The sequence below is a fragment of the Dryobates pubescens genome, chromosome 9 (genome assembly GCF_014839835.1).
Source record: "Dryobates pubescens isolate bDryPub1 chromosome 9, bDryPub1.pri, whole genome shotgun sequence".
In the NCBI taxonomy this organism is placed as follows: Eukaryota; Metazoa; Chordata; class Aves; order Piciformes; family Picidae; genus Dryobates; species Dryobates pubescens.
The window spans coordinates 23,666,655-23,689,324 of record NC_071620.1 but is presented as its reverse complement, the minus strand read 5'-3'; the positions used below and the strand labels follow the sequence as shown (position 1 = coordinate 23,689,324).

Sequence of the window (22,670 nt, the reverse complement as noted above, 5' to 3'; positions counted from 1 at the left end):
ATATTACAAACTTTTTCAACAATCTCAAATAATAACTGATACAAAAGTGCTCTCTGCAAACTGCCTTTTGAAGCAATTGGTAAAGCAGTAGCCTGTGTCACAGCAGTCTACAGGAAAATACAGCCATGCTTTAAGGTGTTTTGTTTGTTTTTTAAAGATAAAAATAAAGCAGTATAAATGAGTTTTAGCTAGAAAATTCTGAACCTGTGCAATGTGATTATCTTCTGAAAAGAGATAATATTTTATCCCATTAGTGTTCTACCGAGACATCAGTCATTCTGCTTCTCATATGAAGGGTCATGGTGCAAGTGGTCATTGCATGTGGAAAAAAATGCATATTTTTTAAAATTGAATCTAACTATTATTTTGTCAGCAAGATCAGTTCTCCAAGATACAAACACATGTCCTCTCCCTAAGACTTCAAACTTTCTCTTCCAACAGCATCCTTTTTGTATTCTTCCCTACATCCTCAACCACCATTTATGGTAAATCATAATAAAAACTCAAACTGTTATATATAATAATAAGCAATGAGCAGAAGGAATAACTAACTGTACATGTGTCACAGTATCCCTGCTTTTCAAGGACTGTTGTGTCAGTGGCCAGAGTTGCTGCCTATCATTCTCCCAGACCAATGAAACAGAACAGGCAAAACCCTCTGGCTTTGTCCTCTGTGCAGAAGAGACCTTAATCATGAAACAAGATCAATGCCTTCGGACTACAGGAAAAGGGATTTCTTCATTAGAGGAGGCTGGGGCTGCTGAATTCTCTGAGGTTTGCAACAGATCCTATTTAATTTTTCAAATATTGCATACAGACTCTGCATGATAAGCACGAGTCATCCATCACATCAACTACATTCCCATTTACTGCTGATTCTTCCCATAAGATGGAGGTTGAAATTCATCTTAGGAACAGGTTTTCTCCAAATACAGGAGACACAATACTGCCAGGTATGGAGGTCTCTCTTTCCTCTGTGGAATACTTGGCATTTCACAAAGCTTCCCCACAGTTTTTCTGTAGTATGAGACATACCTTATTCATATGTAACCAGTGCAGTTTTGAAAGACTCTCCTTTGTTTCGAGGTGGCAGAACAAAATTAATGATACTTTATTTAAAATGTATGATAAAAGAGTCAGTCTGGGATAAATTACTTATTTTACATATAGTCCAAATAAAGTCTAACTGATTTTCTTAATTGAAATTTGCATGTTTTAAATAGAGTAAAATAGACTTGGGAAACTTTTGATTCCTTTTAAACTGGTATTTCTTCATGTGCTTCTGATTTCATATAGCATTGCCACTATAAAAATAAATTCTGCTTTGCTCAGCTGTGTTGGCTGATTATATAACAATGTGTCTGATTAAACATCTCTCAGGAGACAATTTTATAAATCAGGTATTATGGCAAGATTACAGGTGTAAGGCTACTTGTACACTAGATCACTACAGATATCACAGTATCACTAAGGTTGGAAGAGACCTCAAAGATCATCGAGTCCAACCTGCAAGTAATTGAGATCACAAGAAATGTTAGTGGATCAGTAATAAACCCAGGCTGAAGAGCAGAGCAAATCACATACAGCATGAAGTTATTTTAGCTTTTGAAAAAAAAAAAAATATCTCTGGGCAACTTATTTTCCACCAGAAGTGAAGATATTGTCTTATAACTTTTCACCTATTATTCCAGACAAAAAAAGGGCCTGGCAAAAGACTAAACTAGCATTAACCATTGCTTTTCATAGGCATTGTGATGAACAACCATCCAGTTTGCCTTACATGTATCTGTAAGTATTTATGACAATTCTGCAAAGCTGTTTTAACAGCAATGATTAAAACGGCACATAATTGAATTAAACGAGATAATGATCCATTGTAATCCACAGTCATATGGAGGAACAACTATGAAAATTACAACTAAGTTAAAAGCATATTAAACAAACCATGCTATGAGTAATAGAAAGGAAAGAATAGTAAAACATAAAAGAATGCAAAGCTGTGTTTAAACTTTTTGATCTATTAAAAAAATTAATCATACATTTAATATTTTGTGTTATACATAACTCACTGTTATAACAAGAATACATACAGCTATCACTGACTATAACATAATTCACGTACCAATAAAATAAGAATCAAAATCAGGTCAAATATTTCAAAATCAACCTTCCAAAATTATTTGAGGGAACTTCTAATCTCCACTAAAATCTCTGCAACTCTGTGAAACATAGGTTTACATAGATTCTAAGTTCACACTGTACTAAAAAAGATCTAACCATCACTATTCACTATATACTAATCTGTGTACAATAGCACAAAATGTTCCTGTCTGCACAAATCTGAGAAACTTTCATAAATGGCTTGAGCTTATAATTGGTTTAGCTGATTAGATCAACAGTGACTGAGATGATGAGGTAATTATTCAGGTCATCAGTCCCAGGAGAAGCAGTGTTTATGTGCTACAGAAATCCATCAAGCACACAAGCTTTAATATTATTGTGGCAGTACATCCAAAACACACCCACCCTCCGAGCTCGTGAAGACGGGATGGGGGAAAACAGGGAAGCTGGAATGAAGGGAGCCAGAGGAAGCACTTCCCCCTCCCAGGCCTGTGGATCAGTGGATTCACCTGCATCCCTCCCCTAAGCCACGTGCCCTGCCAGGCACAGACCCCGTGCAGGGTCATGTGTGGGCATGTTTTGGGCATGTTAGGTATGTTTAAGCAGAGAACTGATGGTTACGAGTTCTAGCCTGTGTGTGGTAACATGTGACACAAAACTTAGCTAGCTGGCTTAAAACTGGTGAGCTGCAGAGCACAAGGCTCTTCTCTTCGGTTTTTGCCCCCCGCTCGTGGATTATAAGCAGCAGCAGCAGCAGTTCAGAAGGATTTTCCGATAAAAAGAGACACAAGAGAAATTCCCACAATCTGCAAGCAGCATTGTGAGTAATTGATCTCCAGGAACTTCCTACCTTTTGTTAGTAGGGGTAACATAGAGCTTTTGGGTTTATCTTTTTCCAAATACTGTTCTCAAACCCTTTCCAACCATTCCTTTTGTGAAGACAATTTCTCGACTGAATACTGAACCTTTTATGACCTTTATAACTTTTGTATATAGTTATATGTGAGGCAGGGCCAAATTAATAAGTAATTTCTATTTTTCACCCTATTAACTTTTATTTGTAACAATTATCTGCACAAAATAATTTAGGCTGGCCTTTTAGAGAAAGGGCTGCAACAGCTTAGTCACATACATACTGAGAAAGTGACAAGCAAAGAACTGGGAATCTAAAGGAATTTTGTCTGATTGTTGCTTGGACAAAATCTCATATGCCTCAAGTGGAACAAGGGAGGAGATGTGAATTTTTTCCAGGGAAAGCAATCAGATAAGTGCAAAAGAATGTTCAAGGGGCAGAGCAGTGGTGTGCAAATCTCTCTGCCTCCTCTGCAAAGGAACACAATAGCCCAAAGCACAATCTTGTATCCCAACACAAGTCTACATGGCACTGCCCCTTCCAGTGCCTGATGGCACAAAATTGCCACCTTCACAGCATTATGAAGGCTCACAGATTCGTTTCCCAGCATCAGCTGCACTCTCTAGCTAAACACATGTGCCAGTCTGCAGACGTGCAGATGGTAACTGTGGTGGGTTGAGAGAGGGCTTAGCTCTCTCTCCTCCACAGAGTAAGAAACCACAACTAGCCCAGTCGAAGAGCAAGCTATATATTTACAAGCATATATGGAAAGCAGGTTATATATAACACAATATATGCAGGTATTTACAATATATACACAGAAATACACAGCAAAGACAAATAACACAACAAAAATCCCTCCCCGAGGGAGGGATCCCCTCCTTGGAACCCCCTCTCTCTCCCCCCTACCTCCCTTTTTCCCCAAAAAGGGGTTAGAGAGAGAGAAAGGCAAGTTACTAAGGAAAAGAGTTGTTAGTAAGCTTCAAAAGCCCATGCAGGATTAGTGTTTGCTTATCTGAAGGCCAACTCCAGCAGTTCGCAGAAGAAGCAGGCAGGGAGAACAGGCTGAAACCAACTCCCCCAACTCCCAAACCGAACTGAACTGAGGAAAAAAAAATTTCCAACTGCTTCACAATCTAAAGTTGAATTTTTGTTTATCAACCAATGAAATTCGTTTAGAATATCAGAATGTTTTGGTTCTAGTACCGAAAACATTAGCCAGTGTGTTCCAGCAGCGTTTGTTCTTAAAGGCACAGCCTCAAACGACCACAGTAACCCACCATTTTCCCACTGTTTTCCGAAATATGTTCGGCTTCGCCTATTTCATTAACACCTCTTGTATCAGTCAGTCCACGTCTTTAAGTAAGGGCATCGTTTAGGATATGTATCATCTCTGCAGAAGCCTTTACTTAATCTATTCTAATCCAAATCTCCATGATCACTTTTAAAAATAGTCACAGGAAAATTCATTGTACTATGTCTGCAAAACCTCACATTACACAACAAAGAGAACCACCCAGAGATAGTCCAGTGGGTGGGATGGATAGGAAACAAAGATTTTTGTCAGATGGCAATACTGAGGGACACTTGAGAGGGATTTTAATTTTTTTTTATAGCAAACCTCATAATAAAAGTAAATAATTCAATGGGAAATCAAAAACTGATGAGCTGATGGGGACTTGGGAGCTTTATGCTGGTCCATTGGAAGCTGGAACAAGTCCTCAGCTCCCACACTGTCTGATCTCTTCTCTCAAAACCATTCACCTAGCTGCCTCTTGACATGGCTCCTGAGGCTAAAGCAGGTGGGGGCAGGAAGAATTGATGATTGCATCTTCAACCCATGGAAAAAATGATGGGAGGAGAATTGAAGTGTTACGTAAGTAGCAATCCTTTTTTTTTTTGCTCACTCTTGTGGGGAGTCCTCACGCCATGAGGCAAAACCCAGGTGAGCCAATACCTGGCTGCTCAGGAGCCATTCACCACACCCTGTCCCCTGCCAGGGATGCTCCAGGAACCATGCTTCTCTCTCACACTCCTTTACATCTGCTGCCGCTGCCACTGCCCCACCCTGCAAGCACCTCCCCAAAGTCACACCATGTCTAAAGGGTTGGAGATCTTCGAAGTACCAAAGACATATTTTGACTGTAGAGTCTGACCAACAGTTGGCACTCACAGGCACCTCCTCTTCCAAGCCTGGAGAGAAGTGCCACTTTGTTCCTTGCTGTATTACATTGTCTCAGGCACCCTTTCCACTGAAGGAAGCCAAAGGCAGAGGGCACTCAGGATTGCACCTAACAGTGCAAAAGATTGAGCTAAGGGACGCTGTGTCACCTGAGTTGCAGGAGGCCTGTGCTGCACTGCCATCTGTTTTACTATGAGTTAAGATGATACAAGGTGATACTTCTATACACAGCAGGAGCTGGGTTTATGTCATCACGTGATAAATCTTTTGTTCTTTCCTCTCTGAACTTCAGCTTGAAACAAAGAACTGAAGACCTGAACATATGAACAAAGAACTAGCGACAGCTAGTAAGACTGTATAAGGAATGTATTCATCAGTCTGAAGTTCCATCGAGGAAGAAATGCTTTTGCTAGTGACAGCACACTCTTGTGCAACAAAGCAATATACAGAATGAAGACGTTTATAGGAAACTGGGATCATTTGTCCACAACTGAAAACATAAGTGTCTTTCATAGTATAGTATCATTGTATCAGTCAGGGTTGGAAGGAACTACAAGGATCATCTAGTTCCAACCCTCCTGCCATGAGCAGGGACACCCCACACTAGATCAGGCTGGCCAGAGCCTCATCCAGCCTGGGCTTAAACACCTCCAGGGACGGGGCCACAACCATCTCCCTGGACAACCCATTCCAGGGCTTCACCACTCTCATGGTGAAGAACTTCCTCCTCACGTCCAGTCTGAATCTCCCCACCTCCAGCTTCATTCCATTCCCCCTAGTCCTATCACTACCTGATATCCTGAGAAGTCCCTCCCCAGCCTTCTTGCAGGCCCCCTTCAGATACTGGAAGGCCACAATTAGGTCACCTCAGAGCCTTCTCTTCTCCAGACTGAACAGCCCCAACTCTTTCAGTCTGATGTAGTCTTTGATGTAGTCTAGTCAATCCAAAATCTAGCTTTGCAATGTATGTGAGATCTCTGGTCACAGCTGAAGTAAGCAAAGTAGAACTCTAAAAAAGGAATATGTAAAGAAACTCTGAAGAAATACTGTTTAATAAAAATAACATACTTAAAATGAACTGACAAGTCACTTAGTGGAGCTTATCTTCATTATCCATAGGTTAAAAGGAAGTTATTTCAGGATTCAGTAACATGTCAAATCAGCACAGGGGAGGGTTCTGGCTTCCATTTATGCAGTGCCTGGCTGTAAAGGACAGAAGATACTGTAGGAAGATGATAGAGGAAATAACACTATTTTTATCAGGTTAAATTTCACATTTTCAGTTTATTTAGACTGTCATGTTAGGTACAACTACTAAACAGTGATGATCCCTGACAAATAATGTAGCCTTACTAATCCTAGCATTCCTGTTTGTATAGCACATACTAATCAGTGTTAATACTGTCAAATGTCAGTGCTAAGTTTCAATAGTGTTGACAGTAATAACACATGATACACGACAACCAAATTTATACATCCCTCTTTGCTAAGCCTGTTTGTTTGATAACTGTGCTAGATGCAGCTCACTTTGCTCTCCCTTAAAATTAAGGGAAAGGGTACTTGTAAGAAAGAAGCGAGAAATGTCTGAATTCTGCGAACAATGTAAATGATATACTGAACTTTAATGGAGGGATCCTGATGAAAGCCCTGGAGGCATTTCTATCACACCTCTGCCTTCAAGTTGCTCTTAAACATTAGCAACCCAAAATGGAGGGGTTTGGAGGGCTGGGAGAGGCAAATGTGATGGACTCCCACTGATGTCAGGATCCAGTCCCAGCAAACAGACAGTTTCACTGGCTTGCTATGCAATTTTCAGCAAGACTTCCAAGGGCTGTAGACCATCCTGTGAACAAGGATAACATATTTCCAGATGCTTAAATGGACAGCATATCACTACATTTTTGCTTGGAACAGGTGTTTCCAGATAGCAATAGATTCAAAACAGCAAAGTGCTGACAGCTTCTTCCTGTGAACATGTGAGGCTGGGAGCATCTGCTGCTCTGTCCAATTGGCACAAAGCTGAAAGAGACTGAGTTTCTAGTAAGGCTCAAACTTTGACTTTTGTGGAAATAATGCCACGGAAAACATTTTGAGATCGTCTTCCCATCAATTACATGACGGAAGTATTTTCTTTCTTTTTAAAAGTGATCATGTAACAGTATGTGACTTGTATCTTGTAAACTCTCTCACCACTTAAGACCTTCAGAAATATTCAGAAACTAGTTTGGTCTGAAGTCAAAGTCCTGGGCCTGATGGACACTACTGTAAACTTCTCTCCAGTCTCTAAATAGATTCATACATTCACACACATATAAGATAAAAAGGAAAGTTTGCAGCATTTAAACAACATATTTTGTTTTGCATTCAGAAGCCATGTGAAATGCATTTTGTTCACTGATAAAACTCTGCCAAAAAGTACTCCCTTTGGCTTTAAGGTCTATGATTCAGCTCCTCTCTATGTGTTTAATAGATACATTTTCCTTTCTGTTATATTCTGTCAGATAGAGACTGACTGTAGCTTAGATTTGTGGCAAGAGGTTAAAAAGAGTGTTTGAATGCATAGGTTTTTTTCAGGAGACCTCTCCAAAAGCAATGATTCACACAACCTTTGCAAGCAATAAATTTCAATTTAACACTGGTTAGAAGATAAATGTACAGCCTTCTACTCTATCATAGTCTATCACTGTATCTAATCTGTCTCTTCTATAAAGAACATTTTAAAGGCTCCAGCACGTTTCTGCTGTGGGGCTCTCTGAAAAGACACAGCCAGTGATGAGCCTGCAAGCACCCTCTTGTGGCAATGAGCTCCTGTAGCTGTATTACTGGTTCAGAGCCGGGATGCTCTGAAGACCTGCTCCCTAGGTCACGCACAGAGGATGCTAGTTCCTCATGGGCTTGACTTACACAGAATATTTACTCCTCCCCTACAAAAGTAACAGGTTACATCAGTGTACATATAAAACAGAAAGAAAGGGAAAGGGAAAATACAGACACGTGCATGCTCAGGATCTCAAAAGCAAAAGAGCAACCCAGAATCCCCTGTCCAGGACAGTAACACCTGCAGCCATACAAATGCTGTAAATTCATGATTTCTGGTAGTGGGGAATATCACTCTCCTTTTATTAAAAACCACTACAATTAGGAAAGATCTTCCCAGGAAGTTTCAGTTCCTTTCCTCCAAGTTCTGTAAGTTTGTTTTGCTTGTGTTTCTCTGAGCTTCTCAGCTGTGGAATCACACCATACCCAGACCTTGAAAAGAAAAGCCCAGGAAGAAGACAGTCTATCACTGACTAATCTGCTACAGGAAGAAAAACAAAAAGAAAAAAAAAAAAAGTCTCTTCCAAAGGCAATCATGAATGAACTCAATGAAGAAAAAAACCCATCAGGGTGAAAGCTGTTCTTTGCAGAAGCCTTATGCTCACTATGAAGAGCAACTGCATACCCTCCTTGGGACACCAGAGATGGAGGACTGCCCGCACACTACACACAGCACTACATTATACCACACACAAATGCACCAGCCCGTTTCTTCATCCTTCGATCTAAAGAAGCTGTAAGAGTAATAAAAGCCCACTCTCCATCTCAGTCTACCATTTGGCAGTTAGTTTCATAAAATCAGTGGATAAGTAACACCCTCATTGTCTATTCTTTCCAACCACCTTTGTTCTCTGCCTTCTGAACCTCATTTCTTTGCCTTCTAGAACACTTCTAACAATAACCCTCCCCATTGATCTTGGATCTTCTAATAACAAGCCTTATTGATCCTAGAACTGACCTGAATGGACCAGGAAACTGCAGTAAACATTCTCCCCCAGTGAAAATAGAGGGGAAAAGATCATCTGCCCTTGCACAGCAGAAGGGCAAATAGTCCTCAGATGACAGAGATGTATTAACATTTAGCCTATAGGATTCGCTTTACATACTTCAATAAAGAGATGTTTCAGACATGGTTTAGTGGACATGCTTTAGCGAGCATGGTAGTGTTGGGTTGATGGCTGGGCTTCTTGATCCTAGAGTTCTTTTCCAACCTTAATGGTTCTACAATTCTATGTGTTATCACATAGCAACAGTTAGCATCCTCTTTTCAACCAGAAGCATAAAATTGTAACAGCCAGTAGTGGCTGTTCATGAAAATGCATGGTAAATACTTAGGTTCCGAAAGAAAAGTACATTGAAGTATTACTGGTAGACATGAAAGAGGTTCTCCAGCTGGACCAGGTGTTACTAGTTTACTTCTATCAAGCAAAGATCCCACTGATGAGATCTTACTGGGTAATCTCTTTAAATTATCACCAACTAGTGCAAGTGGCAATGGTTCTTCAGATGTCAAGGGATCCGAGTTCTTAAAAGCCTTTATTCTTAGGCTTTCCACAATAAAAGAGCTTCCTTTATCTAGGATATGCATCTGGTTTTACCTAGACTGGTCTTCATCTCAGTTATGCTCCTTAGTATTTTTTCCCCAGCTCTAACAAGGCAAAAGATTTCTTTGTGCATAAGAATGAAAAAAGTCTCCTGCTTTTCCTTAGAAAAATAAAATGTTTTGAGCAATAGACACATCTGTAGTGAATTGATGGGAGGTGTCTTTTTTTAACTCAGAGGCCTAAAGTGAATTTTGTATGTATGGATTATTGTCAGTTCTTGTGATCCCAAAGGCTGCAATCCAGTAAACACACAGGTCCACACAACAACTGGATTTTTATAAGTATTGGATTTTATAAGCCTTGGCTTTTGGCTTGTGAAACTTGGAGGAAAGCACTATGGTTCCTGACTTCACAAGAACTCTTTCACTCTTTCCCACCTATGTGCTGCTAATTACCAGCACTCCAGAAATTGTATTGGAAAGTGGGTCTGAACAGAGGCAGATGAGGCACTGTTGTGGATTAAGGCCTGCCAGAGTCAGGCTGGGAACCTGATTCCACAGGTGAGCGAGAGGGAGGTGGACCCAAGGTGGGCATGGAAAATCTGACCCAGGTGGGTAGAGAAATCTGACCCTGGGGGAGGGGTCCCTGGATCATATTTCTTCCACTCCCATTTCTCATCTGGACTCTATATAAGAGACAGCAACTTCCGGCTTTATGCTCATTGCCTTTCTGCTCCTGACTACATGGTCTGGTCTGCTACCTCATGTGGGGGCCCACATCCAAAGAGAATCCATTGACGTCCAGAGAATCCTTTGCCATCCAGAGTGGTTCTGTATATATACCTGTAAATATATTCCTTACCCTAATACCCTTATACCTTTCTCTCCCTTTTTAACTTCCAAGTCAGTGCATGGATGTTCTTGTGGTTTTTACCCCTTTGTCTTCTCCTGCTTCACTTCTTCCACGTGGGGGAAGAGGGGATGATCCCTACATTCTGTTCTGTTGGGTTTTGAGCTCTGGGAAATTCAAAACAGCTACAGGCACTAACAACTGTAATTGTTTAAATGCCACCTTGGTAAATTCACACTTTGTGAATAGTAGAGGCATAAAGTGCTGGGTGAAAACATTACCTTCAAGCAAAGGGTGCAATGTAAAAATAATGAGTAGTGAACTAGCAGTGCTAATACTAAAAAGTATAAATTTTATGCCCAAGTTTTCCATGCTTTATAAGTGTTACAAACACTAATGACTATGATCACAATTAAAATTACAGCAGAATCTGTGGATTTTGATTCAGGTAGTCCCCAGAGCCACCCAAGCCTTTTCACTGTTTGCAGGCTGTGGGGCACTGCCTGGGGGATTGCACTGATTTTCTGTCCCTGAAGTCTGACGAAGACACTTTCACTCCTTTCACTCCTCCTTACTCTGTCACCCACGAAATGGCAGCCAGTTTCACTCTGGTCTCAAACCACCAACTGATTGCCCTCCAGGAACAACATGGGTTTTTTTCCAAGCTGGTGTTTCTGTGCAGTGATCTCTGCTGAAGCAGTCACAGACCAGAGTCTCTGACACGGCTACACTGCCCAGTCTCCTGTGCAGACAGGATCCATTGAACACATTGGTGACAAAGTGCCTGCAGCACGCAGGGGAAATAACCTACTGCCTTCCAGCAGTTGATTTCCTCTGGCTGCAGTTGCTCTGTGAATCTGGGCTCTACAACTCTGCTGCTGTGTTTGCATTTTTTGCATTTTGCTCTGCATTTGCGTGCAGATCTCAGAAGGGCCCTGTAAGTCTAAACGCTAAGGATTCATTACTAATTGTGGCATTTCACTTTTTGGAAAGTGATACTTGTTCTACACTCTTTTCTAATGATCTATTGCTATTTCATGGTCTTGACAGAATATCTTTCTCTGTAGAAAGAAAAATATTTTAACTCCTTTATGGTCCTGAGCTTTGTCTGCCTTCTCTTGAAACCTTTATACTTCCAGATATGCAGAAGTACCTTACCGATTTCCGAAGAAACTCTTCCCTTTCCTTTCATCGACATCTAAGGACACTTTCATGAATACAAGGCTACCCTTCTGTTTTTCCCAACCAAATAGTAAAGATGTGTGCCAAGTCTTTTTCCTACAAGCTACAAATAGAAAGTTACCTAAGTTTTGTGAGTATGGGGGGGAAAGGCAAATATTCCTTAAAAGGCTGCTTTTATGAACAGATTGGATATATTCAGTTATCTGTCACTTTTCCACTTCAGAAAAATAGTAACAATGCCTTATGTGCAAACTTCTCCCCCTATCAGTTACAGAAACAAAACTTCCCCAAAGGCCCAGTTCTGAGATGCAGCGGCTGCTGACAGAGTCTCTTAATCAGTGGTTGATCTGTCTACACACAGGCTGTCCCAGAGACAAAGAATCACATACTAAAGAGGCAAAGAGGCAAAAGAAACCAACCCACATAAGTGGAAGACTATTTCAGGACCAAGCTCAAAACGCTGTACATCCAAAACATGTAAAGTAAGAAATGCCCAACTGTGAATCGTTCCCATTTTGGATTGGCTTGCTTTCAAACTGCTCCCTGTGGAATGTAACAGACATAATAGAAAATAATAGAATTGAAAAATGGGAACTGTTTCTACTTTGTGTGTCTTTCCCATAGTGGATACAATTTCAATTGCTAATTCACTGCCACATGTGTAACCACAGACACTGTGACAACCGTTTCCTTTCTACAGTCCCTAATTATTTCTTATTGTGACACACTGGGTATGCTACAGGGTTATACTTAGCCCAGGCTGGAGGGTTTTCAGTTTTGTTTTTAATGAAAGTGAATTCAAACCTATGTGGCATAACATAAAGGGTAACCTTCTAAGAGTAGCTTTATTTATGAAAACATTAAAGGTGAACTACTGCCTCCAAAGCCTGTGGGAGTTCTTCCTTGTTTTTACATCCTCCACAGATTTTCCTTTCAACTTAAAAAACCATACCAGCAGGTTTTGGTAAGTGGCCTTTGTTCAACTATACTTCAATTTAACAAAAGTTAAACCTAATTTCACAGAGCAAAGACAGGCAATATAGAAAGAACAGGCAGAAAAATCAATAGCAAGAAATATACATTTTATGTTGTTTGCTAAAAATCTACCCAGAACGCAACAACTTGTATAAACAAAGTATGAAAATTGGAAAATATATGCAAATCAATGCCAAACCCACTAATCTGGGGGGAAATGGAGCATCCTATTAGTTATGTCATCCTACCTGAAAGCTGTCTCATAGTATCTGAAGTACACAGCATTTACAAATACGTTTCCTCTGGCAGTACAATGAGCCCATGCCCATTTAGTGGGAGCTTCTGCAAGTAAAAAGGTGCTGACTCTTTCCACATCAGCTTTTATTTCAGAATTAGCAGTGAATTTTAGTTACTGAATATGTATCACTTTTCTGTAGAGGAAGAAAAATGTGGTTTAACGATACATAATTTAAAATAAACCTTATTCACCTTAGGCCTATCTGGCATGAAGCAACCAACACCTGTAAAGTCACAGAAGCAGCATTATCATTTTCCTCTATGAAGACGAAGTACTAGCAACACACAGTATTATTACAATAAGTAGTCTGATTTTTGTTGGGTCTTTGTACACAGTAATTATTACCAAAATATGTATTTTTTTTTTCCCAGTGGCTCTCTTTCAGGCTTGAGGTGAGGAGAAAGTTCTTCACAGAAAGAGAGATTGGCCATTGGAATGTGCTGCATCCTAATTCAATCCTTTCCCAAAGATTTGAAACACAACTAGGGCCAAGCATTTGTGCTGCCTTAAGCCACTGGTAGAAGAACAGCACTGCCCAGAGATGAACCACATTTATTAGAGTATATGTCGGTGTGTCAGGTATTGGTATAGCTGCTGGGATCGAAATGATGCAGGGATTCTCACTCTTCAGTAACATTCTTTATATATATCACTGGACAGTGAAACTGATTGAACATATCAAAAATTAATTCTTGTGTACCACCTCAAAACAGCAAGGAGCTGTTTTGGTCTCATCTTAAATTCTAATAAAAAGACAAAATCTGCTAGTGAATACAGATACAGCATGGAAAACCTAGAGCAATGAGAAGAGCAACTGATGGCTCTTCTGTTTAGGGCAGAAGATGCCCTCTACTTAATTTCTGATTCTTAATTTGCAACAGTCATGCTGCCCATATCCCAGATTTGGGGTCTCTAAAATCACTCCTTTTAAACTTACTCATACTCAAAATAGTTTATAAGCTCGAAGTTTTGCAGCTGGTTTCTCCTTAGGGGTGGCTTGTAGATACAGCTGAAACCCAAGTGCCTGTCCCTTGAAAGAACTTGCCACCTTCCTCACTGTGAAGAAGGCTTAGAATACCTGACAGGTTTCAGGCCACACAAACTCTGTCACAGATATGATTAAATCTGGAAAGAAGCAGCACACTTGGCTCTGCCTCTCAGTCCAAAGGCAGGCCAGCAGGAGCACCCCTCAACAACCATGGAGCCACGCAGGAATAAGCTAAGAACAGCTTCAACATCTCTGAAACCACGCTGAAGCCAGCAAGCAATGTGAGGATTTAAATCCAACATTTCTAATGACAATTGCTCTTTTCAGCTTCAGCAGAACTCCAGAGAGGATTGAGCCAGACAACGGAACCCATTTCAAAAACAATCTTGTGAAGAACTGGGCCAAAGAGCATGGCATTGAGTGGATATTCCACATTCCCTACTGTGCACCAGCTGCAGGGAAGATTGAACACTACAACAGTTTGTTGAAGACCACTCTTAAAGCCATGGGGGGTGGATCTTTGAAAAACTGGGAAAAACATTTAGCACAAGCAACCTGGCTGGTGAATAGTAGAGGTTCAGTAAATCAAGCTGGACCTGCACATTCAGATCTGCTACAGAAAGTAGAAGGTGTTCCTGTTGTTAGAGAAAAGAATCTGTTAGGTAAAACTGTTTGGGTATTTTCTCCCTCAGGAGAGGCTAAACCTGTCTGAGGGGTGGTTTCAGCTGAAGGACCTGGCTTAAGATGCCTTGAGATAACTCCGATTACCAGATAGGGAGCATCTCCCATGGGGGCAGCGAGGGAAGAGGAAATGTAAGACCTTGCTGATAGATTTATAGGGAGCAGGACATTATGGGAATGAAATACACTATTCCTGTGTCCACCCACTGGGCTGGACCCTCGGGACACCAGAGGTGCACCCCGTGTGTCAGCAGCAGGAGGCACCCAACCTAAACTACTACATGCTCCTTTTGGGACTAAGTACAAATTATCTCTTACTACCTGTCAGCTGCATGGAGGACGAAGAAAGTCCGGTCACACATTTCCAGTGGTCTTGTGAAGATTTGCATTTCCATTCTTATTAATTGTTCTCTTTAGTGTACAGACATCACGTCCAGTCTATATAGTTCTTAAGTTATTTTACAGGATATGCTGTTGTGCCACATTTACAGAAGCATTAGTCACCTAACACTTTGGACAAATTCAGACAAGGGCAGGTAAACAGCTAACCTTCCCACACTGACAATGTGTCTGACTGCCTGTCTGTATCAACCTGGTCCATGCTCTGGCTAGCTCACCAAATTCCTTCTTAACCAACTGACTTCTATCCTGCTACTCCTTTCTGATTACTTCCTTTGAGTTGTAATTACAGCATTTGAAGGATTCCCCATTAGTTTTGAGTAGCTTCTGTATTTTAACATCCTAAAATTCCTTGCCTTGCCTTTCTTTTTAAACACATGTGCTTTTCCAGGGAATTTTTCAGTGCATTTGGGTATTTCTGCATTTTTTTGGAAGGATTTAAACTGACCATTTTTGCCATTAGGGTATTTTTAAAACTATATCCATCCTAAAAAAAAAAAAAAAATCTCTTTCATGGTTTGGTGTCACACTGTTAAGTTTCAATACAATCCCTTCCATTAGAATACCTTGAGAGAGAACTGAAACTGCCTATGAAAATAAGAAAAAGTTCCCAGCATGATAGCAGATGACATTCTTTGAGTAATTTGTTCTGACATGGGATTACTCATGCTGTATGCCATGACAACTGAAAAGCAGTATGTGACAAGGAGATCTTTATCCCTCACCACAAAATGCTGCACTCCCCATTTTTTCATTTTTACAAGTTAGCATTGTGAAGATAGCTATAACAATTTAAACAGGTTAATGGACTGCTACACAAATTCTGGCACTGTTTGTGATACCTGGCTTTCTAGAAAAACATGCAGCACAATGTTCTCTCACCTGGGAAGCCGGAACTGAACCACTGTCTCCCTGTCCTTTGCTACTAGTCAGTTTTAAGAGCACAGCCCTTTGGCAAAGACAAATTTGGATGTCAGCTCCTTAGAGCTGTGCGTAACTCTGAAGGGTAATGCTCCCTAAACTAGCTGAATCGTCTGACATAGTCTCACTGTGGCAGTACAAAGAGTGTGGGCTGCTCTGCCTTGCTGAAAAGCAGTCTGCAGTACAGGGCAAGGAGACAAGTATAGCATGTCTAATGCCTCAAATGCCATTATGGGTCCAATAATGAAACTGGGTGAGTGATGCCATTCCAAAATGTCCTTTGACAGCCAGCAATACATAAACATATCTAGGCTGAACTCTGAGAAACACATCCACTGCATTCAGAGGGTTGCTCTCTGAGGTTTCCCAATGCAGTGTCCACTTCGGGAGGTAAGCACAGTGCCCAGATGGCAGTCTCATGTGCCCAGGCTCTGCAAACTCTCACAGAAGTCAGCAGAGGAATTCTTTCAACAGGCTGTGAGGGGACAGCAGTTAGAGCATAAGCATAATGTAGATGCCTGAAGCACCCTCTAGAGAAACCTACTGATCTCTGCTGAGAAAAGGAAAGGAGGGAAGTTATCCTTCTAACTCATATTGTGAAACACCCTCCCAGGATACTCTCCTGCTTCTACTTCTCTGGGCTTCCTTCCATGGCTGGCACAAACCTGCATTCTCACAAGGTTTGCAAGCAAGCTTTTAGCCTGGACACTGCCACTTTATTTTTGTTTATTGGGCAACAGCTACTTCCAAGGCTTTTGATGCATCGTTGTCCCTCCCCAGGTAATTCTTCATTTGTTTTTTGGTTGTTTTTTTTTTGTACTAAGCATCATGAAAGGGGAAATTATAAGAAATTTAGATCAAGAAGAACAACAATAGCCTTCAAAACTCTTTTCTTCCCTTAGTAGAAAAAGGAGAAAAACAAAACAAAACAAGTAAATCCAGGCCCTCTTGGTGACAGACCTGCAGAACTATTGTGCCTCAAAAGAAAAAAAAACAACCCAAAACTTAACTCCAGAGGAGTACTGATCAATAGTATCCTATATAAAGCATTAATGGGAAAAGTTAACTGCACTCATACATGGATTTAGGAACATTTTCTGAAAGAGAAAAAGTATCTTGCAAGATGAGCAACGTAGATTATTTTGCTTTCACACCTTTTAAGGGGACAAAATGAAGACCACAAATGTACGCTCTCCACTGTATAATAGTACATTTACAACAAGAAACTGTTTAATTGCAAAATCTTTCCTAGCATTTTGTGAAAGCTTCATTTAACAATGACATAAAAATGAAAAGCTGAAAATAACTATATTTTCAAACATGATACCAACTCTAAAATACAGAGTTACAGAATATCTACTAATACACGCAATAGCACAAGGACAGTTAGCAGAAAACCTTTCTACAGATAAGCTGCAGTGATTATTTTCAATCTGGCATGAAAATGCTCTTTGCCTTCTTTTCTCTCCCTCCCTCCCATCCCTTAATGCCTTCTCCATTGTCATGGCAAATTTCTAAATTTGCTTTCATTCTGTGGTTAGGTAACACTGGATTTTGAAACTGTCTTCTTGAGTATAAATAATTCTGGTCTCCATGGAGGTTTTAATATGAAGGGATGTTAAACTTATGAGATGCAAATATCTGAAATTCTGGAAATGTGGCTAGTGAGGTGGCAAAACCAGTTCCCACAGCACATAGGGAAAAGCAGTATCATTTTCCAGATCACTCTCTGGACTCAGCCAGATCAGAAGATTTTATTAGAGCCATGATTTTATTCTCTCCTATGTATCTGCAGATCCCTCTTTACTGTCAGTGTAAATAGAAAATGAAATTGAATAGGATAATAAACAAGTAGAGGTTTTATAAATAAAAATGAAATAGAATAGGTAAAATAAATAACTAGAGCACAGAAGAGAAACCACAGCTATTAGTTTGCTAGCCTTTGTTTCTTTGAGGTAACACAGAACACAGCCGGAGAGACCATCCTTGTGACACAGAAATGTAGGTCTCAGATAAGAAGGTTATGAATCATGGAAGGGAAAGACAATAAATTGTGAAGTGAGCAGTTTTCTCAAAGATAAGAATGAACAGTGGGTCTTCTAAACAATTAACACTTTCACTAATGAGTTCACACTTCTCTGAGCATGTGTGAACCTGATGGTCAACTGGTGAACGTATTGAAGAAGAGCATTGGAGGAGAAGGAAGAAAAGGGAATTTTTCTTGAAGCCCCCTCCCCAAAAAATTGCCAGAGGATGGGAATGTGCATGCAGAAGACACATTTGCCTATACTAGTATGATCTCCAAAAGACTAATTAATAGGTTAAAGATTTCTTAGAAAAGCAATGAATATGTGTTGATGTTTTACATGCTGTAACTAGACCCTCTTTGGCACACGCAGAACTTTGCGGGCAGATTGGCCTGCATGTCCAGATCTGAAATAAATACATTTTTTTGCTCCCTAAACTTTCAAATTGGTCTTAAAAGAGTATGAATCCATGTTTTTGGTAGCATCACTGTGAGGCAGGTAAATACATCGGCATGGAGGAATGAGAGGCCACCCCTGATGATCTATATTTCAGTATTAAGTTTGTTAAGGAAAGGAAGGATGCAGTACCATGCTAGTCTTCTGGCACTCCACATACAGACAGCAGTGCAACAGAAGATGCAGGGATCAGTGCTTTGGGGAGCCTATGCAGACCATGATGGATAAACTGCGGTTGCCCCACAGTGATGAAAATGAGACAGGGAAGGTACCAGTATTCAGGCTATATGTGATGACTAATAAATTGCATGTCATGGAGTCTGTTTTTCTGCAGGAAGGTGAATTGCCTAGTGGGAGTTTTCACAGCTCATGAGCAGAGCATGGAAAATATATGCTTCTCTAGAAACCCTACAATAAGGCACTATCCAGCCTCACCAAATTTATGCATTTCAATAAAAATGATGAAGGAAAATAAATAAGGTTATATCTGGATCTTAAGTGTTTTTAGGAGGATTTTCTTCCGAATCTTGAATTTATACATTTACACTTTAGGGTCAAGGTAAAGAATTGAAAAACAAAGCAATGGTAAAATTCCAACTGTTCATGCCTGAATTCATTTAAAGAATTTAACCATTAGAAAGTTTCTTATTCATGTGATGTTTTGCAAGTTGAGCTTAACTACTTTCAGAATTAAAACATGGTATTGTCTTACTACAATAACTTGTTACATTCTTTGTCTATTTTGAAAAACAACAAAAAAAAACCAACCAAAAAAAAAAACAACAAACCAAAACCAAAGCATTTTTTCCATTGTAAAAACTAAACTGTACTGTTCATTCTTAACAGAGGTTACTAGATCAGGATTGTGAAAATAGCTAATACATTCAGTTGGACTGCCCACTCTTCACCATCCCACTTCTCATAAACCAAGTTGATCTTCCTTTTCCCTCCTGCCCCACAGAAAAGAAACAAAACTTTAGAAGAAGATCATCTATCATTGTAAACAAACATTATTCTGGTGACTAAAAAAACCCACAATAGTACAAGTTTTGGCAGCTGAAATATTTCATTAGCATAAGTGATATATGTAATGACTTTTTGGCAGCAATATTAATCTTTGTTTACAGATAATGTCAAATGATTTTATATGTGAACATTCAAGAGCTACAAAAGCTGCACAGAAAGGGCATAAAAAAGACCTGAGTGAAACTTCCCTTCTGTCAAGTAAATTCCTCTAACAAAAAAAAAAAAGGTAGTTTTCCTGTGCAAAATAATTACTTTGCCCTGATGATCCTCATGGGCATGTCAAGACTGCAGTCACATCTGTCATTTCATCTTCCCAACAGAAAGGTTGCTCCCATCCCATTCACATCTGTCTGGAGAAGTTAAACTGTCTTGCTCTGTATCACTGTAATTAGGGCACTTCAGGAGGGTTTATATCCCTTCATGAGGAGAAAGTGGACTCATGTCTTCCACACCATCAATGACGCTTCCAGAAGTTGCCAAGTAGTTAGAACTTTTACTTTATTGTCGTCAAAAATGTCAAAACCAGAATTTGATGTCCAAGTTTAATTTCAGGTCAAACAGAATATTTGCTTAAGTAGAGAAGAACTTTTAACAGTATTAACAAATGAGAAGAACTTTCAGTTCTTTTGTTTCTTTTTTTTTGTTTCTTTTCCAGGAAGCTGGAGAGAAGAAGAGGAATATTTTGCCTTTGAGGATGTGGGATGGTGCCCCAACAGGTAAACTTACTGTTTTCACAGCCCTGCACTGATCACCTCTGTAGAAGCAGCTGCTGTGGGATGTGGGTTGATGCCTACACTGAACTTGTACGTACCACCTGACTCAGCTCTGCAGGACCCCAGCCCAGAGTCTGAGGATGCCTCCAGCTTCACAGCAAGTTGCCATAGCCTTTGCTGTATGGGAAGGCCACCCTTGCAGAAAGGACAGTCATGCAATGCTTGGTGTTTTACACCACACACATAGTGGGGCCAAACCTCCCCCAACAACAACACACACTTGAGGGCCAAACGTCCCTCACCAACACACAAGGATCCCTAACCAATTTGCCCCAGTAAAGGCAAATGCCCACACAAGGTCAGGGCTGGGTTTGAGCTCTTGCTCAGGCCCAGACCCCTTATACAAAATAGATGCATCTGCAGGATATTCAAAATGAAATGTTCTGTAATGTACATTTGGATCTCACATATCACTGATTAAGAATATGTTAGCTTGGGCAGAAAAGCAGATTTAAAACATTTCTTACCTCTGCTGTTCATTCCCACCCCCATGCTATAAGTTGTCTCCCTCAGACAGAGATATTATTATTAATAGATCTTTCTGTATCCTTTGCAGAAATATACTGCAAATCAGATCACCAAAAATCTGCATTAGAAACAAACCTTTGGGGGAAGAATAAACCTATTTTGTAGGAAAATGCCTATGAATATACATATCTAAAACATAAAAAAATCTCTCCAACAGCCCTAACCCCAAATTACTGCACTATTTGGATGTCAAGACCACTTAGTTTGGCAGAATGGGTGAGTCAGTTTCCCAAGTAAAATCACTCAGGCTGTCTTACAAAACTCTTATAAACTAGACGTAGAAAAAGATTTAGAAATTGTTATGCAGACTACAAGTTAAAATTCTTAGTTGCAGTTACCAATCTTCAATATTGTTGTTCAAGTATCTCAGTTACACATGAGCCAGGAAATTTTCCCCAAGTTTCCACAGATTGCATTGTATTGGAAGGGTCCCTCAAAGGTCATCTTTTCCAACCCCCCCAGCAGTGAGCAGGGATGCCTCCAAGTAGATCACCTTCTGTTTCAGCAGTACACTTCCAATTCTATGATTCTGTGATTCTGTCCCTGTAGTTAAGTAATAACTTGAGCCTTCCATGGCACTCTAGGAACTGAGAGTGAGCTTACATTTTGGGGAGGAGCTAAGCAAAACCAAGGAAAATACCAAGTTTGAACAGTTTTTCTAATTCTCCAGGTGAAAAGCGTGGGGGCAAGGCAGGTTTGGCCCTGCTGAACACAACGGTTAGCAGTGATGCCACTGGTCTCAGTAAAATGCAGGAAACCAAGATTCAGATCAAAACTGATGGCGGGAAAACTAGAATCTCAGCCTTTCCCTCTTCCCACAGATAGAACCCTTCCTTTGCCAAAGGCGGAAAGTAATATCTAGCAGAGCAAGGCTTCACACCCTTCTCCTGTCCCCACTCCTTAGGGTCCTAACCCCACGGGACTGCACACCAGTGCCCCTTCAAATGAAAGGGTTGTCCCATGATCCATTCATGCCTGTCCCCGCCCTTGTCCCTGGAGAGAGGAGCTGGGGCGTGGGGTGGGGAGGAGGCGGCTGACAGCCGAGATGCATTTCTCCCTTGCGCCGGTACCCGCGGCTCCCGGGGTGGGCGGGGGGCGCGGAGCGGGATGCTCACCCGGCGGTTGCGGTCGGTCTCCCGCACCTCCTCCTCCTCGGGGCCTTGGCGGATGAGTGCTTTAAGCACGATGGTGTTGTTGGTGCAGCATGCTCGAAAGAGAGTGAGCGCCTCGGGGCTGTCGCGCTCCTCCTGCTCCACAGACCAACAGTCCTCCTCGTCGTCCTCCAGCCCCCCTGGAGGATAAAAGGAGTCGTCCGAGGCGATGCTGCAGGTGTCGGGCAGCTCGGAGAAGTCCTCGTAGTCCTCATAGTCTTCCTCCTCTTCCTCCTCGTGGTCCTCCGCCTCGGCCAGTCCCTCGGCGGCAGCCCCTATCGCCCCCTGCTCGGGGCTGCTCTCCGCCTCGGTGCTTGGCATCTCCTTTGCCGCAGCCGGCGCGGGGCAGACCTGCTCCCCCGCCAGCTGCTCCCCGTCTCCGGACAGCAGCACCATGGTAGCCCCGGGGCCGGGACGCGAGTGCTGTCTTGTGCCCTAAAGGCTCCCGGCCCCGCGGCCAGCGGCTCCGCCACGCCGCCCTCGCCGAGCGCTGCCCCGGCGGGAGCTAAGGTTCTTCCCCTCGCAAGCCCGGGGCGATTAAGGATTTCCTCTGCCCTTCCTCACCCGAGTTTCAGTCGCCCCTCGCTGGTCGCCTTGCAACAGCCCGCTGCCGGTCGCCCCCGGGGCAAGGCATGCTGCCCCTTGGGGCTTCCCCGGGGGCCGGGCCGGGCTTGATGACCGCCACGGGCACGGCGGAGCGACGGCTGCTGCGGGAAGAAGCTGCCGGCAGGCAGGGTAGGTCTGGGGAGAGGAGGCGGTTAGGAAACTCCTGGTCCCTAATCCGTTCAGCATCTCTTTGAGCAGATTGGGCTCGGGTTTAGCGCGCTGACATCAGGGGCGCGGTGTAAGTGCGATCTGCGGGGGGAGCGGGCGGCTGCAGCTGACAGGTGGGAAATAGG

General features: G+C 41.7%; 1 protein-coding gene across 1 annotated transcript in view; it reads right to left on the bottom strand.

The window, feature by feature from the left end:
* The window catches only part of ANKRD33B (ankyrin repeat domain 33B), a 37,975-nt gene extending 15,703 nt beyond the window's left edge, over positions 1-22,272 (bottom strand). Inside the window, exon 1 of the mRNA XM_054164230.1 lies at positions 21,736-22,272. Coding sequence (XP_054020205.1) covers positions 21,736-22,167 — 432 coding nt within the window. The 5' untranslated portion in view covers positions 22,168-22,272. The remainder of the gene's footprint in view (positions 1-21,735) is intronic.
* Positions 22,273-22,670: the final 398 nt, after the last annotated feature.